The following is a 24,805-nucleotide window of genomic DNA, read 5'->3' on the forward strand; positions in this document are numbered from 1 at the left end:
GTCAGCGGAAGAGCGCTGCCGAGACTTGCAGAATACCGGAAAATATCTCATATAAAAACTATCCTTTCGTATGAGAATGTTCACCATTTGCGGACAAATTGGCAAAATATGTTGGTTCGAATTACGGCAGCAGACCATAAATGCACGCACAGCCTCCTAACACACGCATGCGAGGGCCAAATACAATGTTATCGCGAATCTCTCTCGTCCCAACAGAAACAAGCTTTTCTGTGTAACCTGAACTGATGAGTTTCACGGTGATCAAGTTACAGACCAGCCGGAAGTTGGGTGGCAAAAGTCACCCCTCTAGTTAAGGAACTCCTACGAATATATATATATATATATATATATATATATATATATATATATATATATATATATATGTATGTATGTATGTATATGTATACTGTATATAAATATATGAGTATATATATACACATGTATGTATATATATGTATATATATATATTATGTGTGTGTGTGAATTTTCTGAAGAGGCCCGGTTAATTTTGTTTATCGTGAACAAATATATACATATTAATCTCTCTGACACTTTACTTCTATGACACACGCGCATACCACCAGGTCCTGCTAGATAACTCTTAATACTGGGAGTGGTTATCATAAAAAAGTGAAGCATTTGATAAGTCATAATCTAATCTCTGTACAAGGAAAATGATTGAAAACAACGATATACAGTGTCAATACAACTGTTCACAACCAGTCCAAGGTGTAATACATGAAAAGCTGAGAAAGTACATCACAGTTCATTACATATATATATATATATATATATATATATATATATATATATATATATATATATATATATATATATATATATAGAGAGGAAAAGTGAAACTACGGAGTGGTTGCTAGGCCTTTCGACATGTCCCTTTACTAGTGCACTGACGAAAAATATAAAAGTAAGGTTAGAACAAAGCTTGTATAATTGACAGATGACATACAGATATTCCTGATGATGAGGATTATAAAGGAACAGATGCACCTGGAATCCAACACAGTTGAAGAATTAGTGGACCTACTAAAACAAAGGTAAATCTCTGAGAGGTTTTACCAAGGTTTAGGTCCAACTGGCTCGAAAGTAGGGAGGAGTCAGTTAAAGGATTCTGCAGGGGAAGAGACTGACCACCAACAATGACCTTGGAATGAATAAGCTGATTACATATTTATAAAAGTACAACACTTAATATATTCTCCTTTTGGTAAACAATGACAATTTTTCCAAAATGAACATTTTCAAAAAACTATTAAACATACGAATACATGGAAAATACATATAAGGTAACTAATTAGTAACTACGTCAATGATTTTATCTTTAAGGTCATTCGTGAACATTTTACTAATGCAGGGATCCAAATAATAAGTGCAAGGGATAAGGTTGAAATTACAGCTGGAAGTAAGCTGTATAATTGCAGATTCTAAAAGATTTCGTTTAGAGAAATCTTTCAATCTGGCAATCACTGAACAAAATAGTTCAATTGATCCTCTGAGAGTTTTCACTTAAATGAATGATTATTGCATTGGATGTTTGCCCAGTTTTGATGGAATACTTATACTGCTTAATTCTTACTTCTAAATCTTTACTAGATTGACCTATATAAAAAGAGGAGCAGTCCAAGCATGGAATTTTACATATTATGTTGTTGCTTTCCTTAGGGCTATTTTTTGATTAACATTCCTTTTAGTGTGTTATAGGAAAAAACCAAGTTGACATTAAAAGATTTTAACATTGATTTTATGGTAATAATACGAGCAAAATTAGCACAAACAGCACCAAGTTGTTATTTTAGAAATATCAATAAACACTAGAGAAGGTACATTGTCATAAAAGTGGTGATAGTGACTGCCACAACATTAAATACCGAATGCAAAGTGCGTCCTTACAAATCAACACGCACAAAAAACTTCCTCGCTGAATGACAGGAGAAGGGGGAAGGAAGATTAGGACGACTTGGCCCTCGAGAGCGAAAGTGGAGGAAGTGATTCACATACATTGTACGTACAAATGAACGACTATCATTTTCATACCCTTCAGTGGTTCCGACATACTTGAAACTCATAATCAAAAGCTATTTGTGAAGGACCGTTAGCTTTTTTTACGCATGGTGGATACGATTGAGTAGAGAGAGAGAGAGAGAGAGAGAGAGAGAGAGAGAGAGAGAGAGAGAGAGAGAGAGAGAGAGAGAGAGACACTATCTTTCCTACTCTATAATACTCTCAGATAAATATATATATATATATATATATATATATATATATATATATATATATATATATATATATATATATATATAGAATTATCCTTTCTGAGTGTTTATGATAGAGATATCAACACACAATTCCTTGGGTACAGCTGTATCAGGTTCCAACTTCTTTTATGCCTTGTGTGGCCTGGTTGGCAGCGCTGTGGTCTTTCATTTGAAAGACCTGGGTTTCTGATCCTGATGTGAGTCAAAAATTTATACATACATATATATATATATATATATATATATATATATATATATATATATATTATATATATATATTTAAGACATTCAAATTTAAATAAATCGTGTGCACGCAAGCCTATAAATACATCAATATTCAATGCATTCATTCATGGTAACCATGCATTTCCAAGTAGCACAAACCTCGGATAACATCCTAAGTCATTCGCGCTAAGCCTGGAAGGATACGGTAATGACAGTGCAAACACGCCGAGCGCATTCCATTGTGTTCGTGACGCAACCTTCCATCATTTTCCTTATAAAAAAAAATTTCCCACTATTAGTTCCCTCAACGACTCTCACTGCGTACAGTTATTCATATCCTGGAACTTTCCTCTCTTATCGTCTTCACTTGAGGCGGACGCGTTTACTTGACATGCAGCGAAGTTGCTTCAATTAGGGCTTACAGTAGTTCAGTTTCTTCGTTTTTTGTTTGTGTTTTTTTTTATATATATATTAGGGTTTAGTTGTAATGACTATTTCTCTATGGTTTCTTCCTTGCATTTCTGTGTGGCATTCATTGAGTGCTATCATTTCGCTATCTCATTTTCTCTCATTTGAATGAAAAAAGCCATTGCAAATGATAACTCATTCATTATTATTCCATCTCTCTCTCTCTCTCTCTCTCTCTGATTCTTTGCATATGTGTGTGTGTGTGTTTCCATTAAGTACCCATTTACCAGCACTTCATAGCCCTTTGCTGGCCGAGTCGGTTGAGCTTCAGACTGTCACACAATGGGCCGGAGTTCAATTCCCGCGACCGGCTGATGAAGAGTTAGAGGAATTTATTTCTGGTGACAGAAATTCATTTCTCGCTATAATGAGGTTCGGATTCCACTATAAGCTGTAGGTCCCGTTGCTAAGTAACCAATGTGGTGTTCACAACAAGAAAAATTTAAAGAACTTTCCTCTTACAACCATTCTTATATTTCACCTGACACATGCAGTCTCCCTCTCTCCATCTTTCTCAGTTATGGTTTTGACTTCGATGAGGACTTTCAGTTTTCTACGCCTAGTGAAGGGATATGTGATACCCAAAAGGACGATACTGAGATATGTCCAATAAGATTAGCAATTGTATATGTCTTATTACCCGATGATTTATGCGATCTCGTGTGAGACCAAATCTATTCGTGAGGAACATATCGAGAAAGTCTTCCCACTAATGTTGCTGACTGATGCAGTAATAACTTTCAACACAATATAATAACAATAAAATTGATAAAAACAATCAGTTGCTTTTATTTCGAGACAATAATAATTGTAATAATATTACAATCATCACCATCAACATGAAAAGTTAAAAATAAACGCCCATGGATTTCTGATGGGATTTGAATAAAACTTGCAATTTATATCATCATTACCAGTTAACCTCCTCCCATTGGAGCACAAATAAAAATGTCAGCCTTAAACAGGACATGAGATAATCTTTGTCGCTAATGACCTCCCATCAAAACTCTCCTATTCATCTTCCCAATTCATTTCCACCCACTGTAACCTGAGTCTGCATTTCCATCTGATGGTGTTCTTATGTAACGCTGTTATTAAGATTGTGTCCGATTTCCCATAATCTAATTGCATTTCAGAATATTATTAACGATTCTGTCCGGTTTTCCAAAATCTAGCTGCATTTCAGAATATTATTAACGATTCTGTCCGATTTCCCATAATCTAATTGCATTTCAGAATATTATTAACGATTCTGTCCGGTTTTCCAAAATCTAATTGCATTTTATGGATAATTATTTGGTGATCGTAGTTTCCTTCAAAATAACTTATTCGCTCTACAAACACTCAGTCATTTAAACTAACTCTCTTGTCTTTCCTTTAATTAGTTATATTTATAGTTTTGTTTTCTGCTATCAGTCTCTTAAAATAACCTGCTCAGCCTGAAACCACCGACTGTTTTGCAAATGGCTAAATTAGTCCACATTCTTCTTCGTTGTTACTTGAATCTTCGGAGGATTCGGATCGTTGTAGCGGCCCCGCCCTTTTGGTTTCACGCCCTCTGGCGTAGGTGTCCCCCAAGGACGTGTAATCGCTCTTCCTCCTCCTCCTCCTCCTCGTTCTAATTCTCCCCTCCCTCCCTCCTCCCTTCCTCTACTTCATCCTTCCAATAATCTTCTTTCCCTTATTTAACCTCATGAAACCGGGAAGTCTAACGTTTTATGACTTGACCCTCAAGGAGAAATAATTGTCTCTGGCTTTCGTCTTTTCTGTATAAGGGTAATTTTTATTTTTTTAAAAAAACATATTTTGAATATTCTACATGTTAATTCTTTATATCATTCTAAGATGTAATAAATTTTGATTGCTTAATTCTAATAAAACACAATTACCAATATCATATTCCTCATATGTATGTATATGTATATATATATATAAATATATATATATATATATATATATATATATATATATATATATATATATATATATATATATATATATATATATATATAACTCTGTACTCATACTTATATATCCTGACCATAGACATCTCTTTGTCAGTGACTATAAAGTACAGCAAAATTTCCTGTAATCTTTGATAACATGGCAAATCTGTGGAGAACAACAAATGTAATAACAAAATGTATATATATATATATATATATATATATATATATATATATATATATAGAGAGAGAGAGAGAGAGAGAGAGAGAGAGAGAGAGAGAGAGAGAGAGAGAGAGAGAGAGAGAGACTGACTGACTTTCAATGACAAAGGAGCAGGAAGAGAGATCTGTCCCAAATGATAATATCATTTTCAAAAAAATAAAACCGAACGATCCCCAAGAGACCAAACCAAAAAGGCGCCACTCCCAAAGACCAGAGAGAGAAGACACTCAGCAAACCACAAAGAATCTGACGACGACGAATTCACGAAAGATGGCCAGCACAGGATATGACGACGTTTGTAGGGGCTTCTTACGTAGGATGTGGAGCTGGGGAAGTGGCGGGGCGGGGAGGGGGAGGTGTAGATGCGAGCCCGTCGGGGCTTCAGGGGCGTGGTTAGATAACCCTTACAAGGATCCATTAAGGACACAGTCTATTCAATTCAAGTTAAACACGATCTAAAGGATATACGGAAACGCCTTGTGTGCAGTGACACGACAAAAAACGTATGTAATTCCCTTGGGAATTTAACAGCATTTCATGCTAATAAGTGATAATTGTGATTTAAATGTGTATGATGAGATGAGATGAGATGAGAGAGAGAGAGAGAGAGAGAGAGAGAGAGAGAGAGAGAGAGAGAGAGAGAGAGAGAGAGAGAATCAACTTCATGTGGGATTATGACCTTTACACATTAATCTTTGACAATTATAATACGAGTTATGCTGGTATAACTACTTTGACCTCCATGTGCCAAAAAGCACACTGAACTGAATGTGCCTGACTTCATATCTTTCTTACGAACAGTTTAGATGATATCATATTAAGATTGAATATCCGTTTCTATATCCCTTCGAATAGTGACATATATGTAATACAGTTGGGCACAAAATTATTTCTTTGGAAAATCAATTTTGTAAACAATACGAATATTCTTTTAAAACAAAATACAAGCCACAGCATGGTGTAAGATCAAAGCCCAGCATTCAATTGTAAGTCAAAGAATAGGTGAGCCCCAGATTCGAACTTGTGCATTTTTTATTAGATACAGATGTGGACAGTCAGTGTCTACCTGTGTGTCAAATCCAAAATTAAGTATATGATTTTACGAATCTGATTAACAGCCAAAACGAAGATTCGAATCCTGGCAACGGCGGATGAGCTTATCAGTCATAATCCCATTTGAGTATAGTTATTCCCAAGGTATAGGGAATTACATACTGAGGGGTATTTGTGGCTTAGTTTTTATAAGTATAGAAAAGTTGTGTGTGCATAAGTAACTATATACATATGACTGTGAAATATTTTCTGTTAAAACAGAATTCCATCAAATATAAGGATACCATAAAAACACCAAAATGTGGAAAATAAAGGCTATATTTCAGAGACCAAACTGTCTCTCTCCTCAGGCAAATAGTGAGGAGACACAAAGTTTGGTCTCCGAAATATAGCCTTTATTTTCCAAATTTTAATGTTTTTATGGGCTCCTTATATATATATATATATATATATATATATATATATATATATATATATATATATATATATATATATATGCATGTGTGTGTACTGTTTGTATGTATGTATGTATGTATCTATGTATGTGCCTACATATGTAGGCATTTATGTGTAAAGCAGTTTTTTTTAGTACAGAGGATACCAGCCGTCCTTTACATTGTTGTAAGCCATCAATGGCATTTTACCGGAAGCGAAAAGACCCTTATGACGCATATCTATCATACTGGAAGTCCTACCACAAAAATACCCCAATATACCCAACATAGCCCTCACCCATACCCTCCCTCACCACTACACCATTTGCCAACTGCCCCCCACCTCCAGTTCTCTGTCGAAGGACAACGAGTGTCTGAGACAAGTGAGACCCCGTCTCTCTCTCTCTCTCTCTCTCTCTCTCTCTCTTTCTCTCTCTCTCTCTCGCCACACATTGAACGGTCCGCTTGTCCCCAGGTCACAACTAAGAGCAGATAATGGCCTTCAAGTCGAAAGATTTGAGGATTTTAAATGGTTTTCGGCATCAAATTAACTCTGCCAAAGTAATTCTCTTCGCAGATCACTAAATGGTTCTTTGATCGAGTGATTGTCCATCCATATGGTGTAATGAAAACAAACGTTCCCTCTTTTTTTATTTTCTGGTAAGGGCGGGGTAAGGCTTTATTTGAAACCAAGGCTTCTTCGAGTGAATATAATTGATATGGCGGTGAGAAGAAGATCCACTTTTTGTACTTCGCTCTATATAAAATCACGTGTTGTTTCGAATGCTTGATTGATAAGGCTAAGTTGCCCTTTCAGGTCCCAGTTGCTTTTAACAAAGGAACGGGCGTCATAAGGGACTGTAGCTACGGAACTTGAATAGTAACACAAAAAAGTAGCAAAATCATCTTTTCAAATTGTTCGCAAAAGTCGACAGGCGAATGAAAATGTGGGGGATTATCAATTACAGGACAGGGAAGTAGCAGATGAATGACAAATCCCATGACAAAAGCCACGCCTTCACGGCCGAGTGGGAAAAACCACGTCCTTCTACAGCAAGGGATTAATAGCGTTATGGGTTCCTTCTGGATGATCAAGGAACTGTCTAGGGATTCTAATAATCTGCAGTTTTGCCATTTTCAATATTCGTATTCATCCTTCTGGACCTGACTTCTGTAACCATCTAAGGTCCCCAGCTGGAAATTAATTGTCTGCAATCTGTATTTTTTTTCATTTTTAATAAATACATGTGTTTTTACTATTATTCTCCATATAATTGCTGTCATTACCGTTATTATGAATTCTATTTTTTCCTACTTCTTCAGCAACTGTGTGGCTACTGCCGATTAATATTTTTATATCATGTTACCTTATGTATCTAGATTGTGTGTACTGTATTTGTATATTCCATGTATATGGCCCTGAGCCACAATAAAGGATATTATTATTATTATTATTATTATATTCTCGGTTAACTGATTTCATTCAAGGATGAAACACCTATTTCTATCAAGGCCTTGTACATGTAACATTACATGTCTTCAGAGAGTCCACTTCGATGAAAATGACAAACTCTCTCACATTTCTCCTCCTCTTTCTCGTTCCGTGGTGGGGAATACCTCATTCCAGTTTGGACTGTATCTCCATGAGATGAGAGGTAGAATCTGATGGGAAGCGTAGTTATGACAGTGATGAGAAATGTAGGCTTAAACCTGCGACTTATGTTAGGCTAAGCTATCCTTCCCGTCCAGAGAGCTTCTGAGATTTGTTTTATGTCTTTGATTTCCACCTTTCTGAGCTGAGAAAGATATTATAAAGTGCAATTTTAATTTTTCGCTTCCCATAGCCATCATTTACGCGGAGGTACATCGGATTTTGGTATGTTTTCCAGTTTCATATGCCTTCTATAGCTGATCTTTTATACTGACAGTTCAAATTAATTACTACTGAAAAAACGCCTTCTTATTGTCTAACACTATAGGTGGATTTTTGTTTTAAAGCCAGGAAGAGAGATTTTTTTTTTTATGTACAAAACTACTCAAATACATCAAGGCAAAAAGAAATATACATAGTATGAAATCAGCAAATAAATATTATGAAAAATTAAAATCATAGAATACGTAACAATATAAAAATATAACGAAATTTCTAATAGAAACTTCAAAGGGAGATCTTTTAGTCGCCATCAAAAGTCCGTAAGGTATATTTACAATAACAGTGATCTATTAATTCCGTTTAACGAAGTCAAAATAACCAATAAGAAGTGATTAACTCCCAAGCAGACATCGGTGCCTGGACGCATATTCCTTATATAAGCTTGCAAAAGTTGATTCTACGACGTAAACTGATTTTACTTTTTTTTCATTTTTTTTTTTCTTTAAACATGATCAGTTGCAAGTTCCGACACCCACCCGTACCCCAATTCAAGGCTAACTACTGCACCAGCCAATGGGGCACTGCTACACCCAACACCAAGTAACAGTCACAGCAACAGGGCGAGATATAGCAGGCTACCTTTACGTAAGGAACTTCTCATTTTATGCCGATTCATTTTTAATAACCGTCCTTCTGATTGCTGCATGCTTCACTTAGCTATTATCCCCAAACGTCTTACTTTTATAATTACTGTATACTTTACTTAGCTATTATCACTGACATGTTACTTTTCCGGCCAATGCTTTGTTTGTTCTTGTATAATAATGATTTCTCAAACGTCACGCCTTCTGTACACCTACCATTACAGCTTTCACAGCATTTCTGTTTTCGCATAGAAAGACAGCTATATATATGCAATTTGAAAAATTTCGATCGGTTTTAAGCGATGTATCTATAAATCGATAATCTTATAAAATATCTTCTACCCCATTTGATAGTCAAGAAAAAGAGGGGAGGGGTTTCTTTATTTTCTAACAGAACAATATGTAATTCAAAGGTTTATAAAATAATCCTTGTTTCATGATATTTTCTTTCGCTATATTCAAACTACCTGCTATTTACGTCAAGGGGGAAATGGATTGTGAAGCATAACTAATGAACGAATATTGCCGTCTGGAGCAGATAGGCCTAAGGTCGGGTGTTGAACTCCAACAAGGGCGTGACAATAAGGCGCCAAAAGGCAGACATGTGACATTCATCATCTAGAGCGGGAAAGGCTTAAAGCAGAAATGTTAACAAAAAAATTATGGTAATGACGGCGTCTATCAAATATGAGAGCGAAGGAGAGAGAAGGAATGGTTTTTAAAGGCATGGTACACCTCCCCCAGTCCTGTTCCATTTTATTTGATATCGTCAAGTACATAGTAAAGTTATGAAGATTTCAATGCGGATAAGAAACTAATCCCAGTTTTATGGTACACCTCCTCTTCAAGTCCTGATCATTTTATTTGATATCGTTAGTACATAATTATAATTATAGAGATTTCAACGCGGGTAAGAAACTAATCCAAATCTTAAAAAATCAAACCGCTGAGAGAGAGAGAGAGAGAGAGAGAGAGAGAGAGAGAGAGAGAGAGAGAGAGAGATAAAATTCTAAGGACTCTCTCATAATTGGCTTCAACCGGGTGCAATGAGCATTACCTCGTCAAGGCATTCCCATTTTTTATGATGTATGAATTTTAACGTCTGCTGGTTCTCTCTCTCTCTCTCTCTCTCTCTCTCTCTCTCTCTCTCTCTCTCTCTCTCCTCGCAACTACAATCTACAACAGCCGACTGACAACCAGGCATATAATTCACTACTTTGCGTCAAATGCTCACCTCATTCCCTCCTAAAAGCCTGGTTCGGGGTTCGAAAACACTCCCCAACCCCGTTCCTGGGCCTCCAATCTTTACCTTGGTCTAGTTGTATGCTACAGAAGCGCTAAGCCGACAGACAGACAGACCGTGGGTGTGGTTATGGAACGAGCGAACAAAGAATACCCGAGAGACTGTCCAGGCACCTAGCTACAGTACGACCACAAGCAGTGTCTTCACTCAACAGCCTAGATTCGAGAGAGCAACCCCCCTCTGTATGTGTTATAATGAAACTTCATATCATCTGAAACTATACTGAATGTCAGAGAAATATGAGACACCCTTCTATGTAAATAAAGCTAAAAGCACAAGGAAAAACACCAAGATTCCTACGAAAGGTGCAAAAAGGGGAAAAAATAGATGAAGATAAACCCAGGGAAGAATGACCTACACTGAAAAGCAACGCAAAATTCGTAGAAATTCAGCAGCGAAGCGGAAATGACTTGGAAAAGACCAATGCTCCGCGCAATTTATCTTTTCTCATATAAAAATTAATTTTTTTGTAAATATTTACGTAAACGTCACAGACGAGGCGAAAGATGCTCCCACAGTAAATCACCTCAATATTTTAAACATACTTTAGGATATATATATATATATATATATATATATATATATATATATATATATATATATATATATATATATATATATATATTATGATATATCTGAAGAGAGAGAGAGAGAGAGAGAGAGAGGTGAAAGTGTATATTATAAGCAAATATAAATTCTGAAACATTCATACTCGGACAATTCGTCAGTGCTTTATGGAAATCAACCAAAACTACACCCCATATGCAATTTGAACGGGGAAAAATACCATTAGAGCTCCCTATTACATTGTAATGGAGTTTTGCTGTTTTTCTTGACTGTTACAATAAGACACTAAATGTCGACAACTGGGGGAGAGCCATACCTAAAGCCCCCCCTCAATAAAAAAAAAGAATAAAAAAAAATAACATGACGATTACAACGGGTTCAAGAATCACAACCAGTGGGTTAATCCCCGCTGGCTTTTTTTTTTTTAGGGAGGCGTGAAGAACTGTTCAAGGACTCGTCAAATAATAAAAAACGAAAAAGTAAAATAAAAAAGCAAATAACCTAAAACGCAAGGACATCAGACTCATCAATTTTATGATCATCTTTTTCCTTAACAAAAAACGGGGTGTTTTCAAGCTTTACTCAATAACCCCCACAACATACCACACTTTAATAGTAAAGTGTAACTTGGTTTCAAATAAAACTCTCAAAAACAAAACTCTTTGAAAATGCGTTCGATCCAGTGGTTTTTTTTTTTCCTTTCCGAGCTTAAAAATGTTTCTCCTTGGGCTCAATGGCCTCCCTCCCTCTTTCCGTCCCTCTTTTTCCATCCTTTCTTCTTGAAAAGACTCAGAAACGCTCAATCACAGGCTTCTCAGACACAGGCCGAACAGCCTTTAATCAGAGGGTCTCTTTCATACTGAAGCATATGACTGCAATAAGGATTCATTCAGCTGGCCTTGCTGCTTCGAGAGAACCAAAAAGATTAACGTGAGAGAGAGAGAGAGAGAGAGAGAGAGAGAGAGAGAGAGAGAGAGAGAGAGAGAGAGAGAGAGAGAGCAGCAGATTATGCTCACTGATGGTAATAATGAGTTAATAACACTTATTTTTCTTTCCTACATGTCATTGGACGAAGGCAAATTAAAAATAAACACTTTACGAAGACGAATATAACTGAAAACAAAAACAGGATATAAAGCTTTGGTGTAAAGCCAGTCAAAAACAGGATATAAAGCTTTGGTGCAAAGCCAGTCACGTTTCACTGCTGGAAACTTGAGCATGCACAGAAAACGATCCACGTTCCAGTTGCATCAACTGGCAGAAGGCTTGGGCAGACCTCCTAAGTAACCTCATTCATTTCAAATCTCTCTCTCTCTCTCTCTCTCTCTCTCTCTCTCTCTCTCTCTCTGCTCGCAAATTAGTGATGAATACATAATTTCTACTCGAATGACAGCAGACGCGAATTCATATCATTTGCCAAAATTACATGGGTTCAGAGGATTGCATAACAAATTACAGTGACGTTTGACTGTGCCAAAGAATTTGATGTTATGTCAAAACACCATGAGCTCAAGTAGGTGGTGACGGACCATGAGGTGGTGGGGGGAGGGATTTATCTCCCTCTTCCCCCGTTATACCATACGTGTTTTCTTAGACATCGGGAGACTATACTCAAACTTGGAAAAATTTTTTTAACTTAAATGCTCTCTCTCTCTCTCTCTCTCTCTCTCTCTCTGTCAGATCCATAAAGCAAGCGGATTCCAGTCTTTTTAGAAGGATCAAGAGAATAATAGATTATGATAAAAACAAGTAAAAAAGATGCTCCGAAGTTTCTTCAGCGCAATCGAGTTTAACCACGGCCCAGTGGTGGCCTATCTATCCTATATAATTGCCAGAAGCACGATTATGGCTAACTTTAACCTTAAATAAAATAAAAAAAACTACTTAGGCTAGAGGGCTGCAATTTGGTATGTTTGATGACTGGAGGGTTGATGATCAACATACCAATTTGCCGCCCCCTAGCCTCAGAAGTTTTTAAGATCTGTGGGCGGACAGAAAAAAGTGCGGACAGACGAATTTGCGGACGGACAAACAAAGCCGTTACAACAGTATTCTTTTACAGAAAACTAAAAAGGACGAGACAACTCTCACGTAGGAAGAATACCTGCAGGTTATATTAGGAAACCCAAAAGATAAGAAAGAAAAGACTCAAGTTACGAAAGTTCGAGCTGTAGAATCAGTCGCCGTTTACCCGACGTAAGTGGGATGCAACATCCACAACAGCGTGAACGAGCACAGAGGACGAGCAGTTGCTCGTGATTCGCTAATCATTAATTACGGAACTCTGCGTCTGATTCATTGCCGTCTTTCTCTCCATCTTCGTGCGGTCGGACTGGCAGCCATATTGAATCGTGCATTAACGGGGGGAGTCATCATCTTGCCATCAAGGAATGAATGATGACATGAAAGGGTGACTGGTCACATTGGAAAAATAAATAAACGTATATATGTATGTAAAAATATAAGTAGGCTTTTCTAGATTAAAAAAAAAACGTTATCTTTTACTATTACTAACTTTTCCCCCCAGAACTTAAAACTAGGTCTGGTGGGAAAGAGGCGGAGAAGAATCCAGTTCCTATACAGGACTATCAAGTTGGCATTACGTAACGAAGCCTCAGCGTGAAATCCGACGAAAAGAAACCACGGACTGGATTAACCAGTGTTCTTGGCAATTGTCCGTTTATTGGGAAATATTAATTATTTTGGCTCGTATAACGAAATTTTCCGAGCAATCACTCCATTAGAAACGAAATTTTCCGAGCAATCAACGGAGTAAATAAAGTTTTCCCAATTGCACTTTGTTTGGTTTTATGTAGAGCCCTCCACAGGGATAATTCCCTCTCTGGCGGGCCCTTGTACGTTTTCAAGATAAGGTGCTTCTTATATATTTTATATTTGTCTTCCAGTGTTTTCTCGTCAATATCGTATTTGCTTTCTTCTTGTATTGAATTGCATAGAAGATTATTAGTCAAAGCCATGATCCGTATTTTTCACCTCTGACACATTCTTTATATACTGTGGACTTATTGCCATCATATGTTTTATGTTTAGTATCACTATGGCCTTTCTTTACACAATTTTTGCACTTGAAGATGTTGCTGGCACATTCATTTGATTTGTGATTTTCACGACATCTAGGGCAAGCTTGGTCATTTCTACAATTTGTTGCGCTGTGACCAAATTCCTGACATTTATAGCACTGATAGCGCACGCAACAGCCGCGTAGAATTTTATTATGTAAGTTGAAAGAAGCAGTAAAGCTCACATCAATGTACAGTGTGAATGTTGAACATGAGTGTACATATACACGTAAACGATAACATGGGCAAATCCCTCCACATTTAAGACCTAAATTTGGAATACGTTCCGAGACAAATTTTGGTTTGAAAATAACAGGAGAGACGGATCAGAGCGTGGGTTAACATAACAGAACCAAACTTGAATGTTGTTCACGTGGTAAACTAAAAGAAATCAATTCCCGCACACGTACACGTGAGAAAAGTATAATGAGTAACTAACCGGAAAGGCTTCGTAATACTGAAATTATTTTGGAACCAGAACTGATGAGCAGTTTATTATCGTTTCGAAAGTTTTTTAAAGAAAAAACACAAACACTAACCGGTCCCATCATATCCAGATACTATTCGACAACGCCACAGAGATCTTAAAAGACCCGTACATCTAATTATCACAATCCAGGGGAAATGACAAAGCTGAAAAGAGGTTATCAAACATAAAACATGACAAATAACACAATTTCTACTAATGGCGCAAAAATAATAATGCAATTTTTTCTTGAAATTGTAAGATACGAAGGTGGGAAGAAAATTAATGGTTTATTAGCCACAAATAAAAGTGATTACACCAGTTTTATCAGCAAGGTCATCACGACTGGATGTACCAATGATGATGTTAAGAGGTAAATTTATAATCATATAAATGCTCCACTGACAATATCCCAATTAAAGCAATAATCAGATCAACTGAATAAAGGAAGAAAGCTGGAGGACGCAAATACAAAATAACGAGACCAATAAAACGATGCATTCAAGGAAATTTTTGCGTCACTAAAACACGAAAACAAAGGAATATCGGCAGACCAACGACGCGGCATTTACAATGAATCTATTGTCATAATACAAAAAACCACTACATTGTCAACTGAATGGGAGGATTGAAGAAATATATATTTTCTGGAAAGTGTCTTGAAGAAGTAGAACACAAAGAGTGTGTGTGTGTGTGTGTGTGTGTGTGTGTGTGTGTGTGTGTGTGCGAGCGCGCACGCGCGCGAGCCCACGGCAGTCTGAGACCCTTAAATAATTCTCAACTGCACAGAATCCGGTGCGGTCTCCATATAAAATATAAATTTTGTAATCCTGATTTTCTCAAGTTCTCTCTTATGACCATTATTACACTTAAAAGAGCGATACAGTTATATATAATGTCAAAATAAGTATAATTTTTGTGCATAAATACCATAAGAATGATATAATTGTATAAACATAGAATTCTCTCTCTCCCCACCTCTCTCTCTGTCTCTCTCTCTCTCTGAGTAAGACAAAAACATCGACAGAGAGAAGGCCTTGACAATTACCCAAGGCCCTGAGAGCGAGAGAGAGAGAGAGAGAGAGAGATGACTACTCCCTTACCACAGCAGTAACAGTAGCGAAGCTGCTGCTATTACTGAGTGCTACAGCAGGTGCTGCTATTACTACTGCTGCTGATGCTGTGTCGCTGTTGCCGCTGCCAAGACAGCTTCCTGCACTCCCTCTCATTATCAAATTTTCCCTCCCTTCTCCCTCAAGGCGTCCCCTCTCTGTCGACAACTTCCAATTAAGGTGTTCTTCTGCTGGGCTCCTTTCAGTCTCTACCAGTTGGGTACGACGGGAAATATTCAGATTTTCTTCAACTTATTGATTCGTCATGGATCAATTACGATTTACTTTTCCCCCTTTTCCAACTTTTGCAGTTAGTTACTTCTTAATTACGTTCAGTATTTAAAAAAATTATACCATATACTCAAACTAACTATTTTTCTTGTCATTTCCTTTGCGCATTTGAAAATTTTGGACGTTTCTGCACGATCCTAAATGTATTGAAGTTGGTTTTGTCGTGAATGCAGTAAATAACTTGCTCGGGTTCCTGCTCCTTTGTTGATTTTATTTGTTTATTCATTAATTTTACGTCTTTCCACGCGAAAATCCTTCCATTCGCGGTCTGCTTCAGAGACCACGAAAATATGACAAAAAAGACGAAACCCTTCCTCTGTCCTCAAAATTGAACGCCCAAAGGTTAATTTACTATAGATCAAGGACTTTTACGAATTGCATCCTCTCTCAAAATAAAAACCAGTCACCCATCTAAGAGGAATCCCTCTTGCCCTTTGTACCGATTCATAAATAGAGTCATTATGTCGTTATTACTGTCCAGATGAAATGGTTCTCGATAATCGATTTCTGAGATCTGTGATCAGGCGACTTAAATCTGGACTTTGTGTCTTAAGTTGCAAAAAGGGTGGGATTAGCAATTAAAGTAATCTTCTCAGATTACTCTTTCTATTATATATACATATATATATATATATATATATATATATATATATATATATATATATATATATATATATATATATATATATATATATATATATATGTATGTATATATATATATATCACATTACCACAGATGAAAAACATTTGTGACTTCTAATACTATTTATCAGCCCTTCGTCAATGGCTTGGAAATAAAGTCGAAACCGGTCAGGACCTACACCCCAGCTTTTATTTTTCACCTGTGTTAAAGGCTGATAAATGAATCACGTACAAAAGTGATTATAATCATATATATATATATATATATATATATATATATATATACATACATATATTAATATTATTATATATACACATATATATATACATATATTCATAAATGGTCTAATAATCTTGGCACACGAATTATTTACAGTTCTGATTTCGTCCGAACAATGAAAATAAAGAAAAAAAAATGTGAAATCACAAAGTTTGGAAATGCAATAGCGAAACAGGGCGGTCTTCTGGCGGTATCGAGCATCAGACGGAATGACTGAAAAATCACAAAAAAAAAAAAAAAAAAATCCAGAAACAAGGAAACGCCAGAGAAAGAATCTGAAAAGGTTAACTATATAACTGAATAACAAACTGACAAATAATCATATACCAGCGATAAATGGGCAAATTAACGGATAAGTAAATACTGCACCGGATTGGAAATAAAACCTCGTAAATCGCAATGACATTCAAGACAGGGATCAGGTGAGAAAATAAACGAGGCGAGTAGACAATGTCGGAAGTGGTATAGAAAAAACCTATTAAATCGGCACGAACGCCCACAAACACTCGGACCACTCGAGTGTGACAATCAAGGACGACTATTTTAAAAGGAGCTGACGAGAAAACACCGAAAGACAATTATAAAATAGAAGAAGCACCGTATTTTGAAAACGTACATGGGCCCGCCAGGGAGGGAATTATCCCTCTGGAGGGCTGGACATGAAACCAAACAAAATTAAACAAAAAGTAAAAGGAGTTTCTGACCTCAAGACTATCAAGTGCTGAACTGAAATTCAGGTTATTCCTCTCCAGTGTAATGTCGAATTAATTCATCAGTATTCCTCATGAGACTCTGCGCATGAGTCGAAGGTACGTAAATGCAGAGTTAAATTCCCCTTTGAGCCTTCAGTTTTGCGAGAGACGAGGCTCGCTTAGCGAGCGGTCCGCACGAAATCTGTCCTGTTTACCTCAAGACGAATTCGCGAACAGAATTACTTTTCCACGACGAATTGCCTCGTCCTTCCTTTGTCCAAGGTGCCATTATCGCTTTTTGTTTCGTGTGCGCGATTAATCCAGTTTCATTACGCTTTTTCCTTGCCACTGCTTCTGTCCTCCCCATGTTTCATTTAAGCATTTTCATTGTCATGTTTTTTTTCTTCCCAGCTTGGTTTGTCACTTCTTCTATATTCATTTACCCTAAGTCACTATTTTGACCTGATGCTGATATATCTTCTACGTATGCCTCTTTTCTCATCTGCGCTTTGTCGTTCATCGAATCTTTTTTTATGTAATGCTTCTCATCAATACTATTTTAAGCACTACATTCTATACTAATCGTGGTTTCCATTTCATTCTTTCTTTTTCGGTACTTTAAGTTTTTCCTTCGTTTCAATCAGTTCCTTCTATAAAGTAAGTTCTTTTCTGCCTTTATCCAATGTTTTTGACTTTCGCTGTTTCATACTAATCACCCTTCTTCACTGATCGCTCGTCACTCCGATTCTCCTCTTTCATCTATTCCAGTCTTCTTTTGTCACTCAATTTCTTTCTGAGCCGAAGAAGATTCCCCCTAGATGTTCGTACTTCCCGTTTAGTTAATGGCCTCTGGGATTTCTATTTCAAAACCTTCCCAAATTTGCAAATCGGCAATAGAACGTTTTGTAAGGGCGTCGACTCTCTTGATTTTCCGCATAATATCACTGCAAAGTCGTCAGTGGGTAATGGCTGGCTGAATTCAGTGCCAAGCCGGCGTTACTTTGCGCAATTACAATTCATTAGACTTTCGATTTCAAGTTCAGACAATGGAATATCAATGAATTTATGTTTGTTGCTTCAGGGTTAATCAAAAAAATAAAACTAATTATTCAAACAAACTAATTATTCAAACAACTTCAAAGATCGCACGCCAACAGACGCTTTTGTGATCTTTTGTTGCCAATGAATGGCAATTTCCTTATCAAAATCTCTTCCACTACACTCAAGGGTATGAATGACAATTAAGTCATTTAGAGGCTGCAACGGAGCGACCAAAAACTGAGAAGAACTCAGAGTTTTTCCCAGTTTTTGAAAGTGAAGGTTGGTCCTGGGGTTGCTTCTCATTACCAGGAGTGATTTGGAAGGCGCTTTTTGCTCTCTCTCTCTCTCTCTCTCTCTCTCTCTCTCTCTCTTGCAAACCGCATCTCGGTTATTCATCGGACTTCCAGCGTCGCGCCCTTGACATCGTGACGCATCTGGGACGCGCAAAAAAAAAAACACACACACACACACACACACACGCGGAGACGTAATTGCCTGGGAGCGTATTAATTACACTCTGTACCTCAGGCAAACGTAGTTGTTTCCCATCTTTTCCTGTATGCGTCACGTGAACTGTTCAGGCCCTTTCCAGAGGCTGGCACGATTTCCCTTTGTCAGGTATCAGGAAGCTTTTGAGCCACTGAACACTACTTAAACTAAGATAATTGTACCCTAATCAAGTTATGCAAGAATTAAGCAAAGCAAAGAGACTGGCCGAATCAATAAGTATTCAGGATACAAAAAGGTCATTGCTATGACTGGAGAAAGGAATGAAAGAAAAGAGACTTGAAAATCAGAGCCAAAAATCACAAGGGAATACCTTAATTTCCATCCTTCCTGGGTCAACGGCCACCTGTATACCAAAGGAGACTTACTGACACACCTATATGTGTTTTGTATATACACTCTTGTCCCATATCATCTCCCCATATTTTACCAGTGAATAGGGGCACAGAAGGAAGTGCTCGAAATGTACGGTTGCAACTTTCAAACAGTGTTTTATGGGACTTTATATTTTCATATGAAGACTATGTATATTAATTTTCTGTTTATTTTCTCCCTGACTGCTACTGTCCCAAAGCTGTCTTTCATCCCAAAAGTCATAACCTCAACGCCCGTGCTCTGAGGGCGTAGTCTAACCAAATGGTACTCGATCATAAATTATTATCAGACAGACTGCACAAAGAGGGAAGACAAAAATCCTTTAATTAACAAAACCGTTATCGTCTTAGAATGCGCAACAAGTACCGTGACGGCAAAGTCACTGACTTGCAATAGGAAATTACACTGCGGCTTTTTCAGAAAAAGCGTCACAAAATGCGACGCTCTACGTGGAGTAGATAAACTAGAGTAACAGAGGAAATGCACGAATTTAAAGGTACATAAGTAAGGTTTGCTAACTCGGATCTGTTACTGGGACATCACTAATAAACCTACGGCTTTTTCTTATTTCACTGACTGCTTGCGAGTCATCTGCTTACTCTCAATAGCCCAGAAGTTCCCTCATGTTTATATATAGTTCATGTATATATATATATATATATATATATATATATATATATATATATATATATATATATATATATATATATATACTGTATATATATATATATATATATATATATATATATATATATATACTGTATATATATATATATATATATATATATATATATATATATATATATACATACATATATATATATATATATATATATATATATATATATATATATATATATATATATATATATATATATATATATATATATATATATATATATATATACATACATACATAGCTAACTGTCGCTTTCATTGATTTCTTGTGGCTACAGCAAGCAGACATGACGTTAAATTTATAGATGGCCTCACCTAAAAGCTTCCTTGCTTACACAGTACACAAAACTAACCAACATTGGTTTACGACTACTCACACAGACTGGAGTATCTGTTGGAACAGACGGAGACATTTTTGGAACTCTTGAGCTGTGACGTCATGAGGAGGACCAAGCCCTTCGTGATGACTCCCGAAACCAGCACGACGCCGAAAGTCAGGAGGTACGTGACAACCTGCAGGAAGGAGGACAAGGAAATTGGTGAGAAGTTAGGTCAGAGGAATACTGGGAATGACCATTTTGTCTCTGGCAACTCGAGTATTAAGTGAGGTACTTGCTTGTAGAGAACGGTCAGTATGGCGTCCATGTCTACGTCACGTCGCCTTAATTACGAACGGGTGTTGATCCTCACCCCTCCAGATTAATTATTAAAACGAAATTATGTACTTTCTCTCTCTCTCTCTCTCTCTCTCTCTCTCTCAAAAGTGATTATTCAGTGAATGAAAATGAAAATCCTTACCCCTCCAGATTAATTAATTATTAAAGCAAAATTATGTACATCATTACCTCTGTCTCTGTCTCTGTCTCTCTCTCTCTCTCTTTCTCTCTCTCTCTCTCTCAAAAGTGATCATTCAGTGAATGAAAGTAAAAATGTCTACCACTCTACAATTATTAAAACGAAATTATGTACATCTCTCTCTCTCTCTCTCTCTCTCTCTCTCTCTCTTTTCAAAGGTGATCATTCAGTTTATGAAAATAAAAATTCTGCGAACGTAAACGAAAACGTAACTTACATGAATCAATAATAACATAATGAAAAATTATCAGTTATTATAATTACAGAATATTAACCTTTACCAGCGCATTAATCAGTTTATATAGCAATTATTAAAGTGACAGGTGATTTAGCATCATCAATTTCTAACGCAGTAATCAAGTTCATTAACAGTTATCAATGCTTGACCAGTCCACACATCGTTATCGATTACAAGTGCATTACTAATCACCGCAACATTACCAGTTACCAATTAGCTGCATTTCCCTGATGAATACACATATACAAGTTTTCAGGCATTATTACCAGTTATCAGCGTTCAAACGGTTATCAGTAAGTTAACAGATATCACGTTAAAAATAAAGTGTTTATTATTATTCAAAGATTTAACGTTATCTTAAACATAAAAATCACTCGAAACAAGTTACTGGACTCACAAATTGTTTTAAGTAACGTTCATGACTGCAAACGAAAAAACATGCAATTTGTTATCAAGGCTAAACAATAAAAGGAATAGAATATTGACTTTCCAAACAAGTAATGAGTCACACACCACAATGTTTGTCGGCAAGTCACAAAGGTACACAAATATAATGGTAATAATAACGATGAACCTGATTGGAATTATTCTGTCTAAAGAAGGAAATGACATCCAATACATATCACTGAAATTATGCGTGTGATAATATGTTTTGGTTTGGGGGAAACCAAAAATAATGAATATTAATTCATGGATATATATATATATATATATATATATATATATATATATATATATATATATATATATATATAGAAAACGCAGATAGTCAACCTCCTAAAACCTCTGACAGAAAACGTATTGACGAGGACGGGAGAAAGTTCGGGAGAGCTCCGACTGCCAAATGTGTAACGTGATACTAAAAGATTTCTCGGCCGAGAAATCGTAAGTTAATCCTTTCCTCTGGTTAAAAGAAAATGAGGGAGACGAAGAGAATAATAGAAAGCTGGAATCCTAGACTACACCGGATTGTAGTTGACGGTGTGGTTCTTACACAACAGAATATGGTCTGTAAATAAGCACAGGCATGCAATACTTATGTCTGAAAGAATATTGTTAAGTACCTGATAACTGGTTTCAAAATTACTGCTCGTGTATATACACAAAAATCATGACCTCGTTAATCATTGCAAGGTCAACGTGGAAGGATTTTTTGCTAGTGCCTAAAGTCTTTCAAAAAATAAGAAACAAACACATATATATATTATATATATATGTATAAGATAGGGGAGTGAGAAATGAACACCAAGAAAATTAGAATCATTTTCTCTCTTTCCAATTTCATAATTCATACAAACTTAAGTGAGCATATTAACAAACGCCAGACAAAATTCTGAGCTCTGGTATTCCGTTATCAGTCTTTTTTATTCTTCCTTATCAATAAAACTACCATTAAGGAAGGGCACAAACGATTCTTCTGCATATCTTATCTGAGCGAGCATAGATAAGATCAGGTGCATTATCAAGCGACTGACGCGTATAACAGAATTCTCTTTATTTCTCTCACACAAACACCGGTCTACAAATAAACAAATACATTGAGTATGATTGGAATAGAACATAGAATTTACGGCAAAGGCCAAGCGCTGGGGCCTATGAGGGTCATTCGGCGCTGAAAGAGGAAATTGACAGGAAAAGTTTGGAAAGGTGTAACAGTAGGAAAACTTCAAAGCAGTTGCACTAGGAATCAACTGTTAGGAGAGACGGAAAGTGCAATGGAAGGGATAAGATATGAACGGAGGTACAGTAAAAAGGATTAAAGACGTTGCAGCTATAGGGGTCGAAGGGACGCTACAAATAATCTTAAGTACTTCCGACAGTGCACCGCATGAGGTGCACTGACGGCACTCCCCCACTGCGGGGAGAGTAAGACTGGAGGATAAAATAGACATAATATTCTCAGAGTAATGCATCTGCCGAATTATAACTTGTAAACACAGGAATATGGTATTTACACAAACACACACACACACACACTTTATCCGTCTACTATCTATATAACCCATAAAACGAAGCTTATCAAGTCTATATAAAAACGGAAAAAAGCAAATCAGGAGACAAACTTCACCTTAAGTATTTTGATGGTGACATCCAAGAATTTCTGGTTGTCCTCGGAGAGCGAACCCGTGGATGGTGGCAGCGATCGGAACACATCCCAATTTTTGGTCTCTTGTACAGAGCGGCGGCTGAAAACAAAAAAAGAATCCAATAAATCCTTAAGTATATAACACACAGAACCTACTGGTCATATTCAATGTTAGCATGTGTTATCAATTAATGCCAGAGTGACCTCTGAACTTCCCAATTTCCTCAAATATTTTGGACACACGGCTATCACTGGAAGCCTTGATTCCAGAGGGGAAATATAAGAAGCATCTCTTCCTTTCCTGGTGGGATTCAAACCACGGAAAGTAAAAAGATGAGTGATTTTACCGTCATTCCAAAAAGTTCTCAGTGGAAGACGTGTCGAAAAACTGTGAGGAAATCGAAGAATTGAGAGGGCAGTTAGGGTCTCAAGAATGTAGGAACATATTATTCTACATGAATCTATGGATAAATAAGTTAAATAAATAGGCTGATATGTAAAGAAGTCATTGTTTCAAAGATTGCATGAATAATGAATAAAGATTGAGGAGAAAAAATATTTTTTTAGAGAATAAAACGGATATCAATATTTTGGTTTACTTTTTTGCATTACTTCGTTCATTTTAGTGACTGATTTTCTATAGAGAGAGAGAGAGAGAGAGAGAGAGAGAGAGAGAGAGAGAGAGAGAGAGAGAGAGAGAGAGAGAGAGAGAAACTTATGATGATAATAATACGAAACAGGAAGAGGCAGAACGACAAACAGATCAATTATTATGAGAAAAAAAATAGCTAGAGCAGCAACGATTGTGATAAGAAAGATATATAATTATATAAATAAATAAAAAAGAATAAACAATATTTATATATATATGTGTGTGTATAAGATAGAATAAAAGTCGGTTTGAGAAAATAGCGAGAAAAGTAAAAAAAAACATTGATTGGAAATAAATACACTAAATGAGTAAACCACAACCGAAAGGAAAAAAAAAAATGAGAAAATAGCAAAACAGTAAGTCACAGCCGAACACACAAAGAATGATCCTGAACTGCTCGTAAACCAATAAAAATCGATTTTCCGTCACTTCCCATTTTCCAGATTTCCTCCTCCCGTATCTAAACACCGTGGAAAAAGATCCTGGATTCGCGAGCACTGTCGGTCGCGCATGGATCCATTTCATCTGCTGTTTGCTAAAAGAAGTTTCATTTCACAGAAATGTACGGTTTATGCGAGGCTGCGTCTGATGTGACGCATTCATTCTCTCTCTCTCTCTCTCATATATGAAGCAGAATATTGCAAAATTAAAGCATCCATACACTGCTGTGAATAAATGATACATAAGTCAATTTGAAGCCAAAGAAACCGACTCATTGCGCATGAAAGTAAAAGCAGCGAGGGTGCAGTCTTATGGTCCTTGAAGAATGACAATGCAGAAACAGTAACTGTAGTTTGTGGT

At 36.6% G+C, this 24,805-nt stretch overlaps 1 protein-coding gene across 1 annotated transcript in view; it reads right to left on the reverse strand.

Annotated features, from left to right (window-relative positions):
* Positions 1–24,805, reverse strand: part of LOC136828971 (chitin synthase chs-2-like) — a 101,408-nt gene that overhangs the window by 43,196 nt on the left and 33,407 nt on the right. The window contains 2 exon segments of the mRNA XM_067087369.1: positions 20,551–20,686; positions 23,335–23,452. Coding sequence (XP_066943470.1) covers positions 20,551–20,686; positions 23,335–23,452 — 254 coding nt within the window.

This window comes from Macrobrachium rosenbergii, chromosome 43 (genome assembly GCF_040412425.1).
Source record: "Macrobrachium rosenbergii isolate ZJJX-2024 chromosome 43, ASM4041242v1, whole genome shotgun sequence".
Taxonomy (NCBI): domain Eukaryota; kingdom Metazoa; phylum Arthropoda; class Malacostraca; order Decapoda; family Palaemonidae; genus Macrobrachium; species Macrobrachium rosenbergii.